The sequence below is a fragment of the Diadema setosum genome, chromosome 1 (assembly GCF_964275005.1).
Source record: "Diadema setosum chromosome 1, eeDiaSeto1, whole genome shotgun sequence".
NCBI lineage: Eukaryota > Metazoa > Echinodermata > Echinoidea > Diadematoida > Diadematidae > Diadema > Diadema setosum.
In genome coordinates this window covers 34502004-34525914 of record NC_092685.1, presented here as the reverse complement: position 1 = coordinate 34525914, position 23911 = coordinate 34502004, and the positions used below count along the sequence as shown (strand labels likewise).

General features: G+C 41.2%; 1 protein-coding gene across 1 annotated transcript in view; it reads left to right on the top strand.

The window, feature by feature from the left end:
• The window catches only part of LOC140235702 (methionine synthase-like), a 304954-nt gene that overhangs the window by 145330 nt on the left and 135713 nt on the right, over positions 1 to 23911 (top strand). The window contains exons 15-16 of the mRNA XM_072315720.1: positions 19957 to 20055; positions 22204 to 22359. Of these exons, the coding sequence (XP_072171821.1) occupies positions 19957 to 20055; positions 22204 to 22359 (255 nt within the window). The remainder of the gene's footprint in view (positions 1 to 19956; positions 20056 to 22203; positions 22360 to 23911) is intronic.

The following is a 23911-nucleotide window of genomic DNA, read 5'->3' as shown; positions in this document are numbered from 1 at the left end:
AACATAGTATATACATGTACTGACTGGAAGTGATTATCTAGAGAATGTAGGGTTCATGGGGTCAAAGGTCAGGGGTCAAAGGTCAAGTGCAACAATTCAAAATTTTACTATTTCCCTCATTTATGCAATGTTAGCAGGGTTATTATTTTTTTACACTTGGTGTATGCATGTGTAACCTAATAGAAATTCTCTGGAAAGTTTTTTTTTTCTTCTTTTTTTGCCTCAAAGGTCAAAAGGTCAAAGATCAAGTGAAAGTGCTGAACTAACTTTTTCCTCCATATCTCGAAGTGGCTCAAGTTATCTTGAAACTTAGTACATATTATGCATGTTCTACCTGAAAGTGATTATCTTATGAACTTTAGGGTCAAGGGCCAGATGAAAATGGTAACAATTTACTATTCAATTCAGAAATTGCACTTTTTCTCCACACCTGTACCTTGAAAATTACTCAATGCCTAAATGTATGAATGGGTCAAAGTCGAGTTAAAGTCCTTAAATCCCTAGATACATGCTCTCCTATTCATCCAATTAAACCTAGGTCAAGGAAGGTGAACATTCAACACGTTTGTGACAAACTTGTCATTTCAAGATTTTGCCAATTTTGTGAAAATGTAATCACACATTGTCCACATGTACTATCTAGACCTATTGGGAAAATCATGCATTATGGCGGAGGCATACCAGTCGCCAAAGCGACATTTCTAGTTTGATAATTGTTTCTACAAAGGTTTTCTCAGCAGGACAGGGCTTGTTGTAGTACCTACGAAAGGTTCTTTCGTTGGCCCAACCGGCTTGCGCAAGAATCTTAGATACTGGGAAATTGCCCCTATTGGCTGCGGAGGTAGACGCTGCCTGAGTAGAATGCGCCTTGTAGATCCCTGTATCAATACCCGCAGCCTCTAAAACCTCCTTAATCCAGCGAGCGATTGTTTGAGAGGATACCCTGTGATACGGTTTCTTGTAGCTAACAAAAATGTACCATTCACTAGCTCTGATCTTGCGGGTCCTGCTGATGTATTCCTGCAAGTACCTGACCACACAAAGTCTCCTGTCTGGTGGGTATGCCAGGAGCTTGACACTGTGTGAGTAATTTCCAGGCTTGCTCTGTTTTAGGAGATCATGAAGGTGAAAAGTGACTGCATTATCTCTTAACACCATACCATCCAAACTTAGATAGTGTAATGATTGAATCCTTTGTGCTGAGATCAATGCAATAATCACACACAATTTAAGGATCAATTTTTTCAGGTCCAATATGTGCGCTGGGGACCAAGAATGAAGAAAATTGAAAAGGTTAACGTCCCACATTTCCATGTATCTAGGCTTGGGTGGGTGTAGCTGAAAGACTCCCTTCATAACCTCTGGATAAAGGGATGGTTTCCAACTGTAAACATAGTATCTCGAAGGATCACAAATGAAGATAGAGCACTCCGTGCTAAGTTTATGACACTGTAACCTGCCCCTTTATCGAGGGAAAATGTCACTCAGGAATTCCAGGATAGCTTGAACATCTGAGTACAAGTAGTTGCTGCATTTCTTGTCGCAAAATGCTTTCCATTTGTTTATGTATACTGCATACTGTTTTTTAGTCTCTTTTCTCCAAGAGGAGGCCATAACAGCAATTATCCGTGCATTCAATCCCGCATCTCTGAAGGGCTTGCACAGAACCTGCAAGCAAGAAGATCAATCTGAGTGTAAAGTGGGTGAGGAGTGTTAGAAACTGGTAATGTTAGCAAGGATTCACTCCTATGAATAACAAGTGGTTCCTCATTCATCATCCTGTGTAGGAGAAGAAACCATGGCTGGCTTGGCCATTTTGGGACTACTAGTATCCCAGTTGCATTATCAGATCTGATTTTTTTTTTTAATGCACTTAGCAACTAAGCAGAAAGGAGGAAATGCATAAAAGTACCACTTTCCCCAATCGAGAGTAAAGGCATCAACAGCCTTGGCATGTGGGTCGGGCAGCCATGTGACATAGTTCTCTACCTGCTTGTTAAGTCTGAAGGCAAATAGGTCTATTTCTGGTGTTCCAAAATGTGAAGTTATTTCTTGGAAAACTGTGCGGTCAAGCATCCATTCTGTGCGGTCATTGAAAATTCTAGACATGCGGTCTGCCTCCACATTCAGCTTTCCTGGCAAGTGTGCTGCTGTGACCCAAATTTTGCAAGTTTCGCACCACTGCCAAATCTCTCGGGCTGCCCAATCACAGTCAAGGGATTTAATGCCTCCCATGTTGTTAAGGTACACAACAGCAGTACTGCTATCTAGCCGTAACAAGACATGAATGTTTTGTGAATTAGAACAGAAGGACTTGAGTCCCATGCCAGCAGCCAGGGTCTCCAGACAATTAATCTTATTCTCCCTGGCTTTTTGCAGCTCGTCTTCATTCCATCTACCCCCTGTATGTGTGGTATGATCAGATGCCCCCCAGCCTTTGCCACTGGCATCCATGCACAATTCGAGCATAGGTTTAGGGTGACGTAAGGGTGAGAAAGCAGACTGCACATTGTCTATCCACCATTGCAGCTCTTGTTTTGCTTCCAAAGATAGGCTCATTTTTCTTTCAAAATGCCCCTTATTCATTTTGAGTGCTTTGATTTTGTCCCTTTCTAAAGCCCTGTAATAGAGCTGTCCATACTGGACTGCGGGAAATGATGCTACCATTTTCCCGATAATTCTAGCCACCTGCCTGATACTGGGATTTACTATTTGCATAAGTTCAGTGCACAATGACTGTATTTCCTCTGATTTGTTATCAGGCAGTGGAATTGTCATGGTCTGAGTATTGAGGATGAAACCAAGAAATTGCATTTCTTGAGTGGGGCATAGTACTGATTTATCTGGGTGTACCAAGAACCCAAGTTGTGCAAGGATGCTAGTGGTTTCCAAAACCGTTTGCAATGTGTGATTCTCACTTTCTCCAATAATGAGTATATCGTTAAGGTATCCAATTACTACATGCCCTTGCTCTCTCAGTAATGTGAATACAGGTTTCAGTAGTTTAGTGAACAACCTTGGCGCCGTGCTCAGGCCATTGGGCAGTACTTTGAATTGCCAAAGTTGATTTTTCCAGGAGAACTTTAAGAACTTCCTGTGTGTTGGGTGCACAATTACTGTATAGTACGCGTCCCGAAGGTCGACTGAAGCTAAGAAGCTATTTTCTGAAATGAGTTCAGTAGCGGTATGGATATTTTCCATCTTAAAATGCTGGTACTGGAGATATTTGTTGAGATCAGACAGGTCTAGGATAACGCGTGTACCCCCGTCTTTTTTAGGCCGTGTAAAAATATTAGACATGAATTCTCCAGTTTCTCTCTGGCACGGTTCAATTACTCCCTTGTCATGGAGTTTAGAAATTTCAAGATCAATATCAGCCTCTTCAGCTTTATCACACCGAAAAAGGTAAGGGGGTTTAGTTCTAGATGGTGTACCCATCTCTACTGAATTCAAGCCTGTAACCACTTACAGCATTTAGCACATGTGGGTCTGAAGTAATTTTGCACCACTTTGGTAAGAATTGCTTCAGTCGACCTCCTACCATAGGTTCTACATTATTATGACATAGCTTTGCATAATCACTAGAATCAGATGTCATATTTACCTCGTCAGTTGAACTGGACGTTATCGTGCTCTCTTCATCCCTGAGCCTTGCTTACTGCTGCAGTGCGGTTGGTGCTGGCTGGGATGTGTGAAGGTGTGGGGAGCTGACAGCTTCCCCCTCCCCTTGGGGCGCTGGCCTATAAAAGCATGGCTAGTAGCTCCAGTCCACGGTCCTTTTGCGCCTGTAGGCCTAGTCACATCACTTGTACTTGCATGAGATGTAGTCCAGCCCGCGTCGCGGTACTGTTGGGGCAAATTCAAGCTTCCTGATAATGGAGTAGTCTTGCTTCTGCCCTTGCCATATGCACTCCTGCCATAGTCATATGGGCTGAAACGCTGCTTTTCGTATTGTCTGCTATGCTCACTCCTGAGGACACCCTCAGTTGCTTTTTGTTCATCTCTTATGTCTTTCATTTGCTTTCCGAGGTCGTCACCGAAAAGGAATTTGGAGACCGGTGTAGAGGGCTTGCAGAGATGCTGGAATTGATAACCAATGTCTGGTTTCATGAATTCCTTACGCAAGGAATTTAGCTCGAAGTTCGCACTGCACAGAAGGGCTTGTGCCGAAAGGATGGGTTGGGTGGTGGCGCGTCGCGTTAATGGGAACACTACCCTTCGTCCAAAGCCCCCGGTTTTGCCGAAAGGGTGCGTTGGGAGCGTCGGGTCGCGTCGCGTTGACTGGAACCCCACCCTTCGTCCAAAGCCCCCCCGGTTTTGCCGAAAGGGTGCGTTGGTACTTTTTCTCATGTAATATTAAAAGACGAGTTTTGAATTTATATTTAACCTTCAAACAACCATTTAAAAGAGGCTATCGTCCGGATCGGTTTACACTCTATTACCACTTGGTCTACAGCCAGTTGGTCTAATAGACTGTATAATATCAGTTGGTCTAGTCATCATTTCGTCCAATTACTGTTTGGTCTAATTGTTATTTGGTTTAATTACTATTTGGTCTACAGTCAATTCATCTAATAATAGCCATTTGGTCTATTTTTGGTCTGTTATGAGTTGTTCTAATTCCTTTTCGTCTAATCATCAAATGGTCTAAAATAAAACCAAATTTGTCCAATATAAATTTGGTGTATACACATCAATAAAAAGCCCCCCCCCCCAAAAAAAAAAATAAATAAAAAATAGCCCAGTTGGTCATATAGACGAAACAATGATTGGACCAAATGGTACCTGATTAGACCAGGAGGCTGGCTATCAGACCAAATGACAATAAGATCAATGGTTATTAGACTAAATGGGTGTAGACCAAATGATGATAGACAGAGGCTAGACCAACTGGGCAATGGACCAAAATTAATGATGTGTACACCAAATTTATATTAGACAAATTTGGTTTTATTTTAGACCATTTGATGATTAGACAAAATGGAATTAGACCAACTCATAATAGACCAAATCGGTTTTATTTTAGACCATTTGATGATTAGACGAAATGGAATTAGACCAACTCATAATAGACCAAATCTGGCGCTGCTCAGTGGCTGCCGGGCCCACGATCAATTGGGCAAAAAGAATTCTCATTCTTGGACAATAAAATTTGGAGTTTATATCCAAATTTGGAGTTATTATTATTTGATGATATAAATTGGTGTTAGACAAAAAATAGACCAAATGGCTATTATTAGACGAATTGACTATAGACCAAATAGTAATTAAACCAAATAACAATTAGACCAAACAGTAATAAGACGAAATGATGACTAGACCAACTGGTTATTAGACCAGCTGATATTAAACAGTCTATTAGACCAACTGGCTGTAGACCAAGTGGTAATAGAGTGTAAACCGATCCGGACGATAGCCTCTTTGAAATGGCTGTTTGAAGGTTAAATATAAATTCAAAACTCGTCTTTTAATATTATATGAGAAAAAGTACCAACGCACCCTTTCGGCAAAACCGGGGGGGCTTTGGACGAAGGGTGGGGTTCCAGTCAACGCGACGCGACCCAACGCTCCCAACGCACCCTTTCGGCAAAACCGGGGGGGGGGGGGGGGGGGCTTTGGACGAAGGGTGGTGTTCCCATTAACGCGACGCGCCACCACCCAACCCACCCTTTCGGCACAAGCCGCACAGAAGTGCTAGTGCATCTTGTTGCTGTTCAGTGATATCCTGTGCCGACATTGTATGTATGTAGGCATTGATGCCTCTTGTCAGATTCTTTTGGAGTCTCTGAAATTTGAGGTCTCGTGTCTTTGAAAAGTCAGGTAGCCCATTCCAGATTCTTTGGTTGACTTTCGGCACATCCACCAGCTCACAGTTGCTGGGAATGGGGTATTTAGTGATCGTTTCATCTACCACTTTGGGCTCGAGCTGGTGGGTCAGAAGGTAGGCTGTAGACTTAGCAATTTCTGGGTCAATGGGGGGACCAAGCCACAGCAAATTTGGCTGCGATGTTTGGAACTTTCTCCACTACAGAAGGGGGAACTTCGCTTTCTTCAATATCAAATTTGTCATCCTGACGACTATCCCCTTGACCTGGTTGGATAATCACAGAGTTTTCATCCATATCTCGGCCCAGAAATGGTGCCGCATATTCATCATCATAATGGCAGTCAGTATCTGCCGAGTCTGCAGGGGAGTATTCAGAACGAGTCCTGATACTCTTTCCATTGCCACCGCCTTCACGGGCTGGTGTCTGCTTTGCTGACTGTGCCTCCACAAATTGAACAACCACAGCTAATTGGCCTTCAAGCTTGCCGAGTCTATCCTCCAAAGTTGAAACTTTAGAGGCCAGTTTGGCAGGTTGGTTTCACTCTTTTGTTTGCACTGGTACTACCGCTAGGGTTAGCACTGCTTGTAGTTGTAGTAGTACTATTACTAGTACCTGCCTTGCCGGCTCTAGTAGGCGTTTTACCTTTGGCTGTTGCAGTTTTCTGCTTGCACTCTTGTGCATGCTGGTCTCCGCGACCTCCGCCGGTGGCTGCCGGGGACGCGACTGCTGTCAGCAGCGGTGGTGCGGCTGCGCCGCCCATGTTTGGAACGTTGGTTGAAGACATAAATTTCGTTGCTGTTCAGCTGAAGAATGATCGTTAAAACCAGAAAAAACCTGGCAAAAACTCCCGTTGAGATAACTTAGCTATTACGTCGATCCAACTCGAACAAAAATTGAATTTTCAAGTGCAATTCCATCGAATTTTCCGAGCACCGAAATTCGCGTGTAAGCAAAATGGCGGCGACTAATGAATTGAGTGGCGCGCGCACTAGCGGGATCTCATATATGACATAATCTCTCAGTTAAAGGCCGAGTCTACCGATGCTGAGGGAAACGGTGAAGCCAAGCCTATATTTTGCCTGGACTCTAAATTGTCTGCTCATAGTCAGGGACCCAGCGCAGTGAAACTTGACACCTCTTTTGCTGCGTGCTATAATAAACTGGCTCACTCATCCCTGGATCCACGCTCATGTCGACATGACTCGCCCTCCGGGTTTTGCTCCGATAACAAGGACTTTAATGCCGTATTTGGCACCCCCTTAGTCCCAGAGGCAGCATTGTGGGAGATGCACGTGCCCGTAAAACTAACTTCAATGGAATGAGATCACCTTGCATTTAGAAAGACAGACTTGCAGATTTCTCTCATCGACAGAGTAGCGCGTTCCTCTATGAGGTTAGCAGCATATCATAGTTATTTGATCACAGCCCAAAGGGAAGCAGACCGCCTAGCAATTAACAAAGAAGATCAGAAAAAGATTTTTGATCTACTTCTCCGTATCTCGAACCTTCAGTTTGAACAGGCCGCCCGAACAGCATTACTATGCACCAAATTCTGCAGATCTCAGGTAATGGAACAGCTCAAGCTAGAAAAGGAAGGTGACACCGTACCCGGAAAACTGCCATATGCGGGTGCAGATCTTTTTGCTGGCAAGTTTCAGCAGGTGCTAGAGGAGACCATTGTGGCATCTTGCACAGCAGACACGACTGCCTACAAACTGAGCAAGTCCAACCGCCCTTTCGGCCCTCAAGGGAGCAAATACCTCTGCAGTCAGGATCCCTCCATGAAGGTGGTTCTTCCCAAGGTTCTCATATTGGAGACAACCGTACAGTCAGTCTTACAGGCCATCGTTCGATTCTCGCAGGCCAGAAGGTAGAGAGCATGGTGGAAGACCGTTCAGAAGACCTTCGCGCCTTCAGTCAGACCCCCCCCCCCCCAAAAAAAAAAAAAAAAAAAAAAAAAACGCAGTCAACCACCCCTCAGCGGGACTACTCATCACAGTTATGACTATCTAAAATTGCATTCAGGTCAAACGCCAGTAGGGGGCAGACTCAAGTATTTGCCCAGCAATTGTCACAGATAACTGCAGACAAACTGATTCTTTCAATAATCCAGAAGGGCTATGCCCCCAAGCTGACACACTCAAACATGCTCCCAAACATAAGCAAGAAAACAAAACTGCCAACAAACCCAAGAAAAAGAAGGGTCTTACTAGAAGAAATAGTGTCCTTACTAAACAAACGGGCAATCAAAACAGGTTCACAAAAAAGGCATCTTGTAATCTCCCCAATCTTCTTGACGCCCAAACGAAAAGGTGGTTTCCGCATGTTGTTGAATGTAAAAAAGCTGAACCGCTACATTGCAAACTCAACATTTAAAATGGAAAATCTTCGCAACATACTTCCTCTCATCAAAGTAAACGACTGGGCGCCATCCATAGATGTAGTAGATGCCTATCTTCATGTCCCCATTGCTCGTGCGGCACAGCATCTTTTCGGCTTCGCAGTGGGAAACAAAATGTACCAGTATCGGGCTCTACCGTTCGGTCTCAAGACTGCACCCCGCATATTTACACGAATTGTACAGACAATCACAGCCCACTTACGACAAAGGGGCATCAGAATTTTCGTCTATCTAGACGACTGGCTTGTGGTAGCAGACACTGCAGACATGCTGCGCCATCACTTTAACATAACACTAGATCTGGTTACCAAATTGGGGTTTCTTATAAACCACAAGAAGTCCCAGCTCGAACCCACTCAAAGTCCTGAATTCTTGGGCGCCAAACTCGACCTAAAGCTACGTCTTGCTCAACTTCTCCCTCACAGAATAGACAAGGTACATCAAGTAGGGGGGTTCTTGCCAAGCAAAACTCGAGCACAGGCCAAACACTGGCTATAGTTTTGGGGCCTGCTCGCAAGCCTCATGGATACGTTCTCAGAGTGCAGAAGGAGAATGAGAAAAATACAAATGGTGTTCTTAAGTCAGGATCCCCCACAAAGGGACCCTGTTCGTTGGTAGCTTACCCCAAATGCCTTACAGGAGGGAAAGCCTTTTGTAGATTCAACCATAAACTGACATTTTCTATTTCATTGAAAGTTCTACAAGTAATCAGACTTAAATGTCCACTTTGGTATTTAGTGTCCATTACGAATCAATATACAGTAAACCTCGCATGAGTCGAAGCTCTCGGGACTGACAAAAATGCGTCGACTTAAGTGAACTTGGAGTCGATTTTTTTTCGACTCACAGTTATGTACATGTATTATAGTACATTTGCATGCATGTGTATGTGTGTGTGGGTATGTGCGTGCGTGTGTGTGTTTGCATTCAAATTTGTCTGTTCTTGAATATAATATGTTCTTATTTTGTTCTAAATTGAACATGGAATTTGTATCAATACTAGTAGTTTAACGTAGTTCTGAGAATGTCTGCGCTAATGTGGCAATGTGCATGTGCTATGTGTTAACCTACCCTGAGACAAACACTCTCCCACGCCCATCCCACCTCCATTGAACAAAACTATACAGCCAGCCGGGCACGCACAAACAAGCTCCGCCCACATGGCCTGTCACTAAAATATTAAAGCAGCGATTGGTTGACCAAGGAGTTCTGGCTTGACATGGATAAAGTATGGATGTGCTGTGTGTATGGATAAAATATGGATCGATGTGCTGTGTGTATACATGTATACATGTGTATGTATTCGACATGCGTGCGGAGTGGTACGGTGAGTGTGCATGCTTACCTGCAGCAGGTAAGGGACGGAGTTCTGCGACATGCCGATTTTTTTGTTCTCCTCTAAATGTAATGAGAATGCCAGAGAAATCTTCTTCGGCTCAAGTGATGTAAACTATGTGTATTTCGTACAAAAGAGACTGAATGTTTTACTTCGACACAGCCGAAATTCGACTCTCGTACTTCGGCTTATCCAAATATTTCTTAGAGAAAATACATAGGGAAAAATCGGGACTTTTTATTTTGCTTCGAGTTACGTGATTTTCGACTCACTTGACGTCGACTTATCCGAGGTTTACTGTACCCCTAATGACAAAAATGGGTTTATTCTTTAAGGCAACAACTTTCTCTACATATTATAATCTCCATTATTGTCACCCTTCAGTCCATACATTAATTGTGCTTGCTTTGAGTGTCCTCATTGTGGCACTCAGTGCCGCACCAGCAAAGAAATTCAGTGGTAACAAAAAATAAGCTAGATTCAACCATAAGCTCACCTGAATTACATTTTGTGATTCATTGATTGTTGCACAAATGATCATACACTGTACTTAAATGATCCACTGAGGAGAAAACATGCACATCATGATAGAAATGGGTAAATCTTGGAGGAAACCATTTTTTTTTTGTATTAAAAAAAAAATCCAATGGTAAAAACTAGATTCAACCATATGAAAACTCGCTTGAATGAAATTTTCTGTTTCTGTTTACAAATGATCAGACATGAATGTTCCACTAACAAAGTGTCCATAAAAAAACAAAATGCTCCTCATGGCAGAAATGGGTTTAATCTTTTAGCAACCAACCTTCTTTACATATCATCTCCATTATCATCATCATTATCATCATTATCAGTTTTATACTTGCTCTGAGTGTCCTCATCATTCTGACACTCACTGCCTCACCAGCACAGATCAGTGCAGGATAGTTAAGTTCTCTGTTCTGCAAGACTGTCTGGCAGAAGTAAAAACAGTCTGTTTTGCATTGACAGCTAACCATCTCATTTATGGCTTTGGATCTGGGAGGACATCTGTCATGGTTGGTTTCAGCTGGCCATCAGACTCATTGTGATAGCCATACTGCAGAGGATCGAACTGAGGATCCTGCAGAGCAATGCTGGTGGGTCCTCTCACTCTGACTTGGGTATGGACTCTTAGGATATGATGTCTCACATCTCCAAGGGTGGGAGGTAGCTTGTCAATTTCTACCCTATGCTTGCAGAAGAGATGCCATCGCAGTTCGGAGATAGTCATGATGTAAATGCCTTTGGGGAAGTAGGCTGCCCAGACAAAGCTTGCCAGAGTAGCCAGCAACTAATTTCAGTCCCTTCAGCCCCTGTGGAAAGCATCTGCAGAGAACTGATTACATCTCTTCTGCCTTCATATAAACTTGCAGCCAGGTGGCTATGCGTATACGAGAAATCATATTCCAGTGCTGTCAACACCAGTGAACGCATAGAAGGCTGGCCCTCTGGCTCTCCATAATATAGGTTCTATATCAATAACCCAGAGGTCGTGAATATGGACGTGTTCTTCAGCATGAGCTCAAAGTTTGCTATAAATAACACTAGTGATGATTTGCTATGACTATTAGAACACTAACAGTCTGCAAGAATCTTCAGCTAATTGATTGAAGCAGACTTGACCAGAAGAAGAAGGACATCTGTGACTGTAAAGAAGAAAACCTTCTCTGCATTTGATGAGTTTCACTGTGATGCTAGGACAGCATGGAAGATCAACAGTGTGTCTACCTCTTTATGATTCTTATCCTGGAAAATGAGTCTTTGTTGCTCCTGGTATGCCCTGAAGAAGAGACAATGACATGTTTGTGTGTTGTGCTGTAGTACTCTTAGAGTCTTTGAAGCAAGATAGTTGGTCAGGTCAGCCTTCGACTTGCTTTACGAAAGGAATCTGCTTGTTGGAATATTTGTGTCATCTCTGACGTGGTACTGGATTAATCAGCATTTCTGGTTGCAGCAACAAAGCATAGGATTGCTTCAACTTCATGCAGGTAATTCATCATTGCCTTGAACATTGCATATTCTTATATCTGTTTTTGTTCCTCCCATTCTTCAAAAGCTGTGATAATATCAGTAGTGGTCAAAGCCTCAAGTATAGAGTGGTGTTTGCTTGTTTTGCTTCATTTCAGCTTCAACTTGGTCTGTTTCCTTCAATGAGACTTTTTTCAGTTGTATGTTTTCCTTGAGGTTTTCCAGCGCCATTTCATAGAGAACTACATAATTATATGAATAGGTGGGGGCATGACGAGCACCCTATAATGTGTACATTTCAGGATTTGCCTCATTGTAGCAGACCTAGAGATATCAGCTTCTATAATATAGAAGCTGATGCTGAGATATATTATATCGCAGCATCATCAATGCCAGGAGTCACCAAGAGCGCATACAGTAGCCAAGATTACGTGAAGTTTTCCCATAGTCATGGGACAACTGGACGTTTCAGGTTAGGTCTGGCATCTAGCATTTGAACCACATTCTCATAAAGAGCAATGTCAAAATAATGAAATGACCGTAGCCTAGGGTGCTCTTCAAAAGTCAGGCTCCTCAGTTGACTTGCTTGAATGATCACAGTTAGCAGGGTTGACCTCTCATGTGCCACCTCTAGGAGTATTGGTATGCCTCCTGCCTGGGTCAGTGGCTTGGCTTTCAGACATGTTTTAATTTCTCAGCCTGGAATATTGCTTGATGTTTCCCCTACTTCCATTCTAAATAAAGAAGTTGTAACAATCCATCTGTACTTGTTACAGCTGGTAGCATTCTGAGATTTCTTTACTGGTGACAATGTGGTCTTGACTTGACAAAGTGCAGCATATTCAATTCAATTCAATTCAAACTTTATTTCATTTTTCGAAAAGAACATAAACATTTCACTTTCTTTGGTAACAGAGAATAAGGTTGCATAATCAAAACAAAGTAAATTGAGAAAAATATAATTCTGGAACCTTGGGGTAACAAATACGTTGTCATGAAAATTGACTGACTGAAGTGATGAAGACAAAAATACAAAGCTTGTAGAATGTGAGCCCCTCAGGTACAGAATGTCAAATAGAAAATGAACTAATTCAAAAAGGGGGGAAAAGGCTGGGAAAAAAGTCAGGAAAAAAAAGTCTGGAAGCCTACCAAGAAGACAGAGTAACAAGCAGACACACATACACACGCGAATAAACATTAAACGAGACTGGGAGGACGACACTAATAAAGGGAGACTAAAAGACAACACAGAATGAGACAAGACTAACATAACAGGAAGACAATACAACGGACAGAAAGGCAAAACAGATCCAGCGATCCTCGACAGAATTATATCGAAAAAGAAAATGGGATGCGTGAAAATGATACAGAAATATATCTACATGGTGTGGAGTGGTATAGAGACTCTAGGCTTTGCCTATCAATAAGGATGGTGCAACCGGTTCTCCAGGAACCTCTACCTTCTGGTATATACCAGTAATCGTGCCATAGGTGATTCCTTTCTCATCAGCAGTGTCCTCTGACAAGTCTGTGTTATCTATGTGGCGAAGAACGCAAAGGTACGTGTACCCTTCTTCAAGAATGGTGGTACACACAGACCATGGAACATTCTGGTGATTTGTACAACACCATTGGCCAGAGCTGTTTCCAATTAAAGGGAGGCAGTCCTGAGATTTTCACTGTACTGATAATTAAGAAGAGTAAAAAATATAACCTTTCACCAGTTTATACGCTTGGAAATTAAAAACTGTCTCAGTACGCGATTTTTGAAAAATATTTCCTGCAAGTGATCGTGTAAGAGCCTGCAAAAAGATGCTACGTCATTCATGCCCTACTCACCAAGTTGACAGCCGTGCCTCTAAAAACCAATTTAAGTGTTCAAATGATCAGTTGTAATTTTATCATAAAATGTGAAAGTATGTGATTTTATTATTTTAAACAAAATATTTCAAGCTTAGTTATATATAATTCATGAAAAATTAATATTGTAAGCATAAATTTATATATATTTTAACATCAAATATACCATGTACTTGACATCAAATAGGCACGGTCTTTTTCTAGCTTCCGTCCGTGTTGCATACTACTTTGCATACAAACCACTCTCGCACGCGAATTCTTACCGGTATACTAATGTACACAGTACTCCGTCTAGCTGAGTTTGGCGTTCAAACCGAAGATAACCTGTGCATTAGAGAGTCAAATTCTTCAAAGAAAATATTGTTTGTATCTCAATATTTCTGTAAGTACTCAGATATCGCCTTTCCTCGAAAAAAATATGACGTCTGCCGGGCAGGGTAAACACAGGGGGCCGCAGGGATATAATTTCGCTCCACTTTGCAGTGCATGTCCAGTCAGCACTGGCAGCAGCTAGCTCAGTGGCACTGTACTGCAGTCCAACCCCGGCTGCAGCCCCACCGTAAATGAAACATAGCTAGCCACTTTCCTTATGTCTCTACGCTTCCTTTCCTCGGTTCTCTTCGAAGTCGATGCTCAAGGTGTTTCTGTTTTATAACTTATGTGAGCAAATATGGTCGGGATTGCATCTGGCTTCAGGAGTTTTCTTGGTTTATAACTGAGGGCCACAGCCTGCCTGTCCACATAAAAACATTGCTTCTGAAATGGTCCACGCACAGGTAGGTCACAACACGATATCGAGAATTCTTGTAGGCCCTAAGTTTTTTATGTTCGGCTTCGTTGTACCAAGATTTCTCAGCCATACACATACTTGCCAACTAGTAAGATTTTATCAGATTCAGTAAGATTTTTTACGTTAAAAATAGCAAAATCAGATTTTCTGTCAGAGAAATCAGATTTTTAAAAAATATTTAGATATACCTTTCATGTGTATTTCTGTAGATTTGACCGAAAGTAAGATTTTTAACTTTCAGTTTGCATATAAAATAAGATTTTTGCAATCCACGAGTAAGATATTTCATCTTGAAATGTTGGCAGGTATGCATACAGCGCACCTTTCACGATACTTTTGTGGGTCTGGGACGGAAAAAATTATTTTCCTGGGCAATTTTCTGCACGATTTGAGTAAAACTGCTGCTTGACACATCGGCATGATGTAAGATACTCCGACCAGACGACGCTGAATGCGGTTGCCCTTCTAGCGTACTACACTCTAGTAAATAAATGTGTAGAACCGTTTCTACCTACAATCTGTACGTACTAGAACATAAACAGCTAGCTAACTGCATGCGCAGCAACAGGGCTGCAGCTGCGCTGTGATAGACTGGAAAAGTGCGAAGGGCAAACCGGGGTATCTACTGTAGATCTAGTAGTACCGTCCACACGTGTACTGTGTGAATATACAATACACAATACATACACACACACACACTCGCACAGTACGTAAAAACAATGTCAAATACTAGTAGCCATTGACTTCTTCATGCATCCGGGTAACTAGGGAGCGTACGGATAATGAGCAGAACACGGCTGGGAAGAGTTGTGCCTCGGTGACGTCTGACTCTCCGCCAAGACTTGCTCATTAGCATATTCACCATGCAGATTCACACTTTTTCAACAAAACTTTACAAGCTTATTTGGTGATTTGAAAGTTTGTTTTTGGTGAAAGTAGTTCATTTGAGGTACCAACAACAACATATTTTTTTTTTAATTCGTGAGGACTGCCTCACTTTAACAGAATACGGCGATAAGACACACAGTATAAGCAGGTGTATCTAGGCCCTATTTTCTGAGAAGATCCATCCCATCAGCATTGATCTTATTATCACTCTTGTCACACCACACCCCCTTGGTCTGTCACATACATGGAAGAAAAATTTTACCCAGTGATTCCAACATAACACTTACATCACAAGTTGTCCTAACATCACCATAAACTGAGCTCAGTGCTGCCTGCCTACATCACCTCATGGCATTCACATCAAAAAGACGAACTTCATTAATGTGAAGTCCTGGTATTATCAGAGAAGAAAACAACATGAACGACCTCACGTATGGTTCAGGGGCCACAGAACAGGGTAAAGGCTGAAACCCCCCCCCCCCCCCCCACGCACACACACACACTCACACTTTCCCCTCCCTCCCCTCCCCTCCCAAAAAGTAACAAAATCAGAAAAAAAAATCAGGGGGAAATAATCACAACACATAAAAATTTCCAATTGTTCCTTCTTTGGATTCTTCCCATCTAAGCAGGAGGATTGGGGGGGGGGGGGGGGGCTTGACCTTGATTTCCCCACACCCCAGTATTGCACCCTCACCTACACACAGACATGCAAGTGCGGGAACACCCTGAAAAACACACACACACACACACACACAATTCCCTGTGGTTGAGGCATGACGACCTAAGTAGACACTTTATTAGTCTTAAATGAAATATTTGTAAATTTATGTTACGTAATTTGTCACATAATTAGTAAGTATTTGCAAGAAATGCTATAGGAAATGTCTCAACACACATGAAACTAGGAGCATTGGATTCTTTGACCTTGAAAATGGTAGTTTAGCTGTCAAAATAAAAGCTGTATGTCACTTAGAAGTTGAGATATATTAACAAAAACATTGCTTATGGCAGCCATTTTGTAAAATCCAAGACGGCGGCTGTAAATAATTTGGTGCAAATGAAAACATTGTTTTTATGATTGCTTATACTATAACGTTTCCAAAAATGTATAGTTTTCATACTCGCCACAAAAATCCAATGAAAGTAAAAATTCAAACACAAGGAACCCGACTAGTTGTTGAGTGATGGCACATTATAAAATTAAAAGAAGTCATTAAATTCCATGCATTAATTTGTTGTGTGACTCTGGTGATCACTGAGAGTGTGTATATTTGTCGTCTTCGCTTTCTCGTCTGCCCCTTATCCCTTTTGTGTAGAAATGGTGACTGTAATCTATCATCACAATCTGTTATATGCACATTTCTCAGTAGGATCAATTGATGAACATAAACACCTTGCTCAGGGAGGATGAAATGACTTCATTATCAAATTCATTGATACATCAGAACCAGGGCTTCCTCCTCTGCAGCCATATGAAAAATTATTACATAAATGTTGTACAGTCAACCTCAGCCAAGTCGAATCTATTGGGACTGATGAAAACACTTTGGCTTATGCGAAATTCAACATCTGCAGAAGTTTTTTTTATTTTTTTTTATTTACATTTCCTGATGAATCTTCATTATGCAATGTCTTTTTGTGTCGGGAGCAATATGTTGTATTTTTTGTTTTTGAGTTTTGTGTAAAAGAATCATGAAGCTCAATTATTGGACTGTGATAATTGAAATGCATATCATCAAATGTTTTTTAGGCAGTGTGGACAAATTGCATGTATTTATCTTCATTTTTCACTCTTGGTAAGTCATGATCATCATCAATCACATCATTCATCATCAATAATACAAGTAGGCCTACAATCACCAAAAAGTGCAGAGGGCACAAATAAGTCACATGAATGTTGTACTCTGGTTTTTAGTTGGTTTTTATGCCTCCGCCACGAAGTGGTGCCGGAGGCATTATGTTTTCGGGTTGTCCGTCCGTCCGTCCGTCCGTCCATCCTTCCGTCCGTCCGTAATGAATTTTGTGGACAAGGTAACTATCGAAACCTGTTGAGGTATCCTAATGAATCTTGGCATGTATGTGTATTAGGGGGTGAAGTTGTGCCTATCAACTTTTGGGTGCACATGCTCAAGGTCAAGGTCAAATACATAAAATTTCACTATTTCCAACATATCTATTGAATGCCTGAAGATATTTTCTTGAAACTTAGTGTATACATGTATTACCCAAATAAGATTCTCTGGTGAAAGTTTGGGTCATGAGGTCAACGGTCAAAAGGTCAAGGTCAAATACATAAAATTTCACTATTTCCACCATATCTATTGAATGCCTGAAGAGATTTTCTTGAAACTTAGTGTATACATGTATTACCCAATTAAGATTCTCTGGTGAAAGTTTGGGTCATGAGGTCAAAGGTCAAAAGGTCAGGGTCAAATACATAAAATTTCACTATTTCCACCATATCTATTGAATGCCTGAAGATATTTTCTTGAAACTTAGTGTAATCATGTATTACCCAATTAAGATTCTCTGGTGAAAGTTTGGGTCATGAGGTCAAAGGTCAAAAGGTCAAAAGGTCAAGTAAAAATATTAAAACTTCTTTTTTTTCTCCGTACCTTGGAAAATTGTTCAAGGTATCTTCATGGAACATAGTATATACATGTACTGACTGGAAGTGATTATCTAGAGAATGTAGGGTTCATGGCGTCAAAGGTCAGGGGTCAAAGGTCAAGTGCAAGACTTCAAAATTTTACTATTACCCTCATATTTATGCAATGCCAGCAGGGTTATTTTTTTACACTTGGTGTATGCGTGTGTAACCTAATAGAAATTCTCTGGAAAGTTTTTTTTTTTTCTCTTTTTGCCTCAAAGGTCAAAAGGTCAAAGATCAAGTGAAAGTGCTGAACTAACTTTTTCCTCCATATCTCGGAAGTGGCTCAAGTTACCTTGAAACTTAGTACATATTATGCATGTTCTACCTGAAAGTAATTATCTTATGAATTTTAGGGTCAAAGGCCAGATGAAAATGGTAACAATTTACTATTCAATTCAGAAATTGCACTTTTTCTCCACACCTGTACCTTGAAAATTACTCGATGCCTAAATGTATGAATGGGTCAAAGTCAAGTTAAAGTCCTTAAATCCCTAGATACATGCTCTCTTATTCATCCAATTAAACCTACGTCAAGGAAGGTGAACATTCAACACATTTGTGACAAACTTGTCATTCCAATATTTTGCCAATTTTGTGGAAATGTAATCACGCAGTGTCCACATGTACTACCTAGACCTACTGGGAAAATCATGCATTATGGCGGAGGCATACCAGTCGCCAAAGCGACATTTCTAGTATACACATTAACTCATGTCAACAGAGTCAAAATCTTGTGTTCATATCATGCAGCTTCACCATCTGAATCACTGTAGCTGACTGTTTAAATTGGTACATATGAAAGAGTTGCATACATGTTTGTCTGCTTTGTGCTCCCTGTTGGATGTCCTTTCACACAGGAAATAAACATAAAAAATAGCGCTTTTTGATGAAATTACTGTAAATATTTACAGTAAGTCATGTTTTTTACAAACCTTCGGGCGGAATTTTAAACTTTCAAATGTTTTGCGTACAATGATATTAAATTTGATATTATTTTATGACGAAAAGAGAGTTGCAAAATTGGCATTAAAATGTCCATGTTTTCAGCTTTTCTATGGAGATTTCACTATATTTATTAGATTCTTTGAAGCTCAGGGTATGGTCGAAGACTCGCCAAATTTTACTGGAGTATGGTGTCAATTTTCATCAGGCAGTTTCAGAAACTAAGAGATTTTAGCTCAAGGTTCATTTTACAGTGGTTCCTGTTCGTCAAGAGAAAATGGTTGCAGTTTTAGGATCAAATTATGTATAGTTTTCTGAAAAGTTCTGGTTAGATAAGATATCAAAGTGCATGGGTCTGGATGTCCTCCGCACATCCCTCTCGGTGCCATACCTGATTGTGAGGATTTTTTTTTTCAAACCCCACTGCGTCACCTGCACATAGCTCGCTTCTATCACGTTCTACTAAGCTTAGAAAATTAAGGTTTACTTTGATTGGACCCATGGGAGTGTTTATTTGAAGAATGATGTATTTTCCTTCATATACAACTGTATTTATGAAAGAATGCATGTTTTAACAACGTGGGGGGGGGGGGGGCTTCGACTTGTGCAATGAAATTAACATGTATTCATACAAATCTGGACTCGAAATTATTTTTGACATACCCAAATTCGACTTGTAGATTTTGACTAAATGAAAGATTATTTTAAAGATGTAAGTAAAGAGAAAATTGGGAATTTTCTTAGCTTCAATTTTGCTGAGCTTTCGACTTGTGCAAGGTCTACTTAGGCGAAGTTGACTGCATGTATAAAAATCATCAAAATGCCCATCTGTTTGTGCTGTTCCATTTCGTTGACAAAATATTTAAATTTATAAGAAATCATATCTCTTACAACCTTGCATTGAATATAGCAAACTGCAAATGCAGTGAGAAGACTCTAATGATAGAGATCAGTGAGAAATAATTGTTTTTATGTTGTTTTTCTACAGTTACGTGTAGTTTTGGGCAAATAAAAATTGTACATGAAAACATAAGATAAGTCTTTTTGACTCCTTGAGTGTTTGATGTCAATCTTCGCAGATCAGGAAATCAGAATTTTTGTGCAGTTTACAAAATTACATCATGTAATGCATGAGCCTTAACAATGCTTAATTACACATTTCCATTGTTTACCAGTAGAGGGGAAGGAAGTTTTCCTTCTGAAAATGTCCTAACAAATGTTAGATGATTAAGTCTCACATGAAGAAATGTTATTTGTGTCTTTCAGGGCATAGATAAATATGCCATTGAAGATGTGGAGGAGGCAAGACAAAACACTGCCAAGTACTCCAGGCCACTTCACATCATTGAAGGCCCCTTGATGAAGGTGAGTAGAATGTGCCGAGAGAAAAAAAACAAACTGCGAAGCCTAATGAAATTCAGCACTACTCAGGGTTATGTGAGAGTGAAGTAGGCATTGAGGGAGAAAGGTTTGCGGTAGCACCATGTGAATGTAATCTGTTTAGGGATCATGGCTTGACAAAGAGGCTAGACAGAGGGGAGTTGAGGAGGGAAGTGACTTGGGGAGAATGTAAGGAAGGCAAATAGTGACAAGTGAGGGGCAGCAGAGAGCTGGAAGTTGAAGTTGCACTAGTAGAGACGGGAGAAAAGGAGACGATTAGAGTGGTATTAAAAGGGAGAATACAGTCAAAATCAAGTAAAGGGTTTAGACATCACTGGGTGATTTCAAGTTTGGTGCTAGTGCCTAGTGCTATCTCAGGACTAGCACCGGCGATAAAACCGAACTTGAAATCACGTCGGTGTTAGGGGTCGACTTCAAAATTATGACGTATTTCCGGTAGTTGGTGCTGGGCTTGGTGTTGAATGTCGTCTGCTAAACCGAGCTCCACCGTTTGTGTTAGCGATTTACGTGCTTTTTCGCATTGACTAACACTAGCCCCTAGGGATTATCATTTTCTTCATTTCAAGTTTGGTGCTGGTGTTAGCGTTGCCGTGCGTGACCCGTATTCACTTCCATAATAGATGCACGTCTATGCTTGCATAGATGCAAGTCTATGCTAATGCAGTGGTCGCCCACGTAAAGAACACAAACACTCCAGACATACCTATATAAATCTGAGCCTGGGAGCAAAATTTAGATAGTTGTATTTTGGGGAATGGATGAAAGTTGTGGCATTTTAATCTGTCTTCCTCACTTCGTGTCTAAAACTAAGCAGTTTTGGCTACATCTTTTGATATTTGACTGTAATCACGCGCCATCACTTTTCGTCGCGCAATTCCCGCGGAGCTCGCGGTGCTGTGATTCCAACACCTAGTGCTGGTGAACGATAATTTTGATCAGTATCGCCTCGTTAATCTGACAGTCGGTGTTGGAGCTTGATTTAACGCTGTTATTTGGGAGCTAGCACTAGCACTAGCACCGAACTTGAAATCACCCACTGGGAGGAGAAAGATGAAGTAGAAGGGAGGGGGAGGGAGAAGTTGAAGGTTGGAAAATCATAGAGATAGGAGAGGGAAGTGGAGATTCGTGAAACCAACCTGGAGAAACAAAGTCCATATCGTTGACAGACTTCGTCAAAGGTCAAAGCCAAAGGCTACTGTGTGTGATATGCACAAATGTCAATACCAAGCCTTAAGCTTCATCTAGGAATGTCTTGTAGAGTTGTAATAAAAACACAAAAAAGACAGTTATTTGCTGGAAATGATAATGGAGATAGGTTTAAATTGTAGTCAAAGGTCATTGCACTATGAATGACATTGGGTGATTTCAAGTTCAGTGCTGGTGCTAGTGCTAGCCCCCAAATAACTACCTTAAATTGAGCTCCAACACCAACGATCAGATTAACGAGGTGATACCAATCAAAATTATTGATCCCCAGCGTTAGGTGCCAGCATCGCACTACTGTGACGTCCACAGGAATTGCATGACAAAAAAGTGACTGCGCATAGTTAAAGTCAAATATAAAAAGATGTAGCCATGATTGCTTAGTTTTAGGTACATAATAAGGAAGACTGATTAAAATGCCACAAATTTCATCCCTTCTTTTAAACCAATAGTCTTAATTTTGCTCCCAGGATCAGATTTATGGAGCCATGTCTAGAGTGTTGGTGTACTTTACGTGGGTGACCATTGCATTAGCGTAGACTTTGCATACAAAACGTGCATCTATTATGGAAGTAAATGTGGGTCTCGCATGCCAACGTTAACACCAGCACTGAACTTGAAATGACGATAATGATAATCCCTAGGGGCTAGTGTTAGTCAATGGGGAAAAAGCATTTAAATCGTTAGCACAAACGATGCAGCTCAGTTCAGCAGATGACATTCAGCACCAAGCCCAGCACCAGCAACCGGAAATATGTCATAATTTTGAGGTCAGCCTCCCAACACCGACTGATTTCAAGTTCGATTTTATCACTGGTGCTAGTGTGTAAGTGCATTGAATTGCTAAAGGAAGAGTAATATGAGTGTTTTTATGCTGTGACAGATTATTATGGTATTATTTTTTCACAGGGTATGAGTGTTGTGGGAGACCTGTTTGGGGCAGGTAAGATGTTCCTTCCCCAGGTCATTAAGTCAGCACGTGTCATGAAGAAGGCTGTCGGTCACCTGATTCCATTCATGGAGAAGGAGAAGGAGGAGTCACTGGCAGGTTCTGATCAGAGTGAGGTAAAGTAGTGCATGATGTAGGTTTACGGAAATGAAGATATTGCCAGCATATCAAAACATACATTTGTAGATGCAAAATTTAGACGTGATTTTAACCCAATATCTGTCGCACAGTATGGCCCAAATTTCAGGGCATTTTGCAGTGTGCATACATTTCTTTGTTGATGGCCTTTTCTGATTGCTATTGTTATACCCCCGCCACACGTAGTGTGAAGGGGGTATATAGGAATCACCGTGGTGTTGGTCAGGCGGTCGGTCGGTCTGTTGCAAAATCTTGCGTCGTGAACTCCTCCTACAGTTTTGAAGCAATTTAAATGAAACTTAGGGTAAATGATGATATTGAGGTATAGATGTGCAAGACATGTTTTTTGTGTTTGTCGGACAATGCGTTGCCATGGTAACCATAATTTTACCAAAACCTTGTGGATTGAATAACTTCCATAGTATTTAAGCAATCAATTTCAAAATTGGTATCTATGATGATCTATAGGTGTAGTTATGCAAGACAGTCTTTGTGTTTGTATTGACAAAGCGTTGCCATGGTAACCACATGTTTACTTCGAAATCTTGGGGAGTATACAACTTCCACAGTTTTGAAGCAATTGAAATCAAATTTGGTAGGCATTATGGCCTTGAGGCATAGATGTGGAACACATAATATTTGTGTTTGTCGGACAAAGCGTTGCCATGGTAACCATAATTTTACCAAAACCTTGTGGATTGAATAACTTCCACATCATTCAAGCAGTTAAGGTCAAATTTAGTATGTATGATGATCGGGAGGTGTAGTTATGCAAGACACCAATGTGTTGATATAAGAAAAATGTGTTGCCATGGTAACCACTCATTTTTGTATCAAATTGATCCATTTAATCTATGAAGGTGAAATTTGGTGTGTATGATGCTCTATAAGTGTAGTTTTGCAAAATGTCTTTTGTATTTGTATCGGACAATGCGTTGCCATGGTAACCGCATTTTTTTTTTTTTTTAATCCTGTGGAGTGAACTCCTTCCACAGTTTTCAAGCAAGTGATACCAAATTTGGTAGGCATTATGGCCCTGAGGTATAGATGTGGAACACATAATTTTTGTGTTTGTCACACAAACCGTTGCCATGGTAACCACAATTTTACCAAAACCTTGCAGTTCGAATAACTTTTCCATCATTCAAGCAATTAAAGTCAAATTTAGTATGTATCATGATCTAGAAGTGTAGTTTTGCAAGACACCAATGTGTTAGTTTAAAGCCCCCGTCACACTAGAGCGGATCGAGCAAACGAATGCCCAGCGGATCCGAAAATTTGGAGATACGCTCACATCCGTTGCTCGTCGTTCGTGACCCGCTTGACGTTCGCTGTATTCGCTAGCTGTTTGCAGATATCCGCTAGAGCCAAATTTTGATTTTGGACATGTCCAAAATCTTGAGCGGATGACGAACGGAATGACAATCCGCTCTGTGTTCGCTTAGCATCCGCTGATCGAAAGTTTTGGTCGCTCTGCGTTCGTTTCTTATTCGTCCGCCGTTCGTCCAAATTCGCCCACCAAATCTGCAT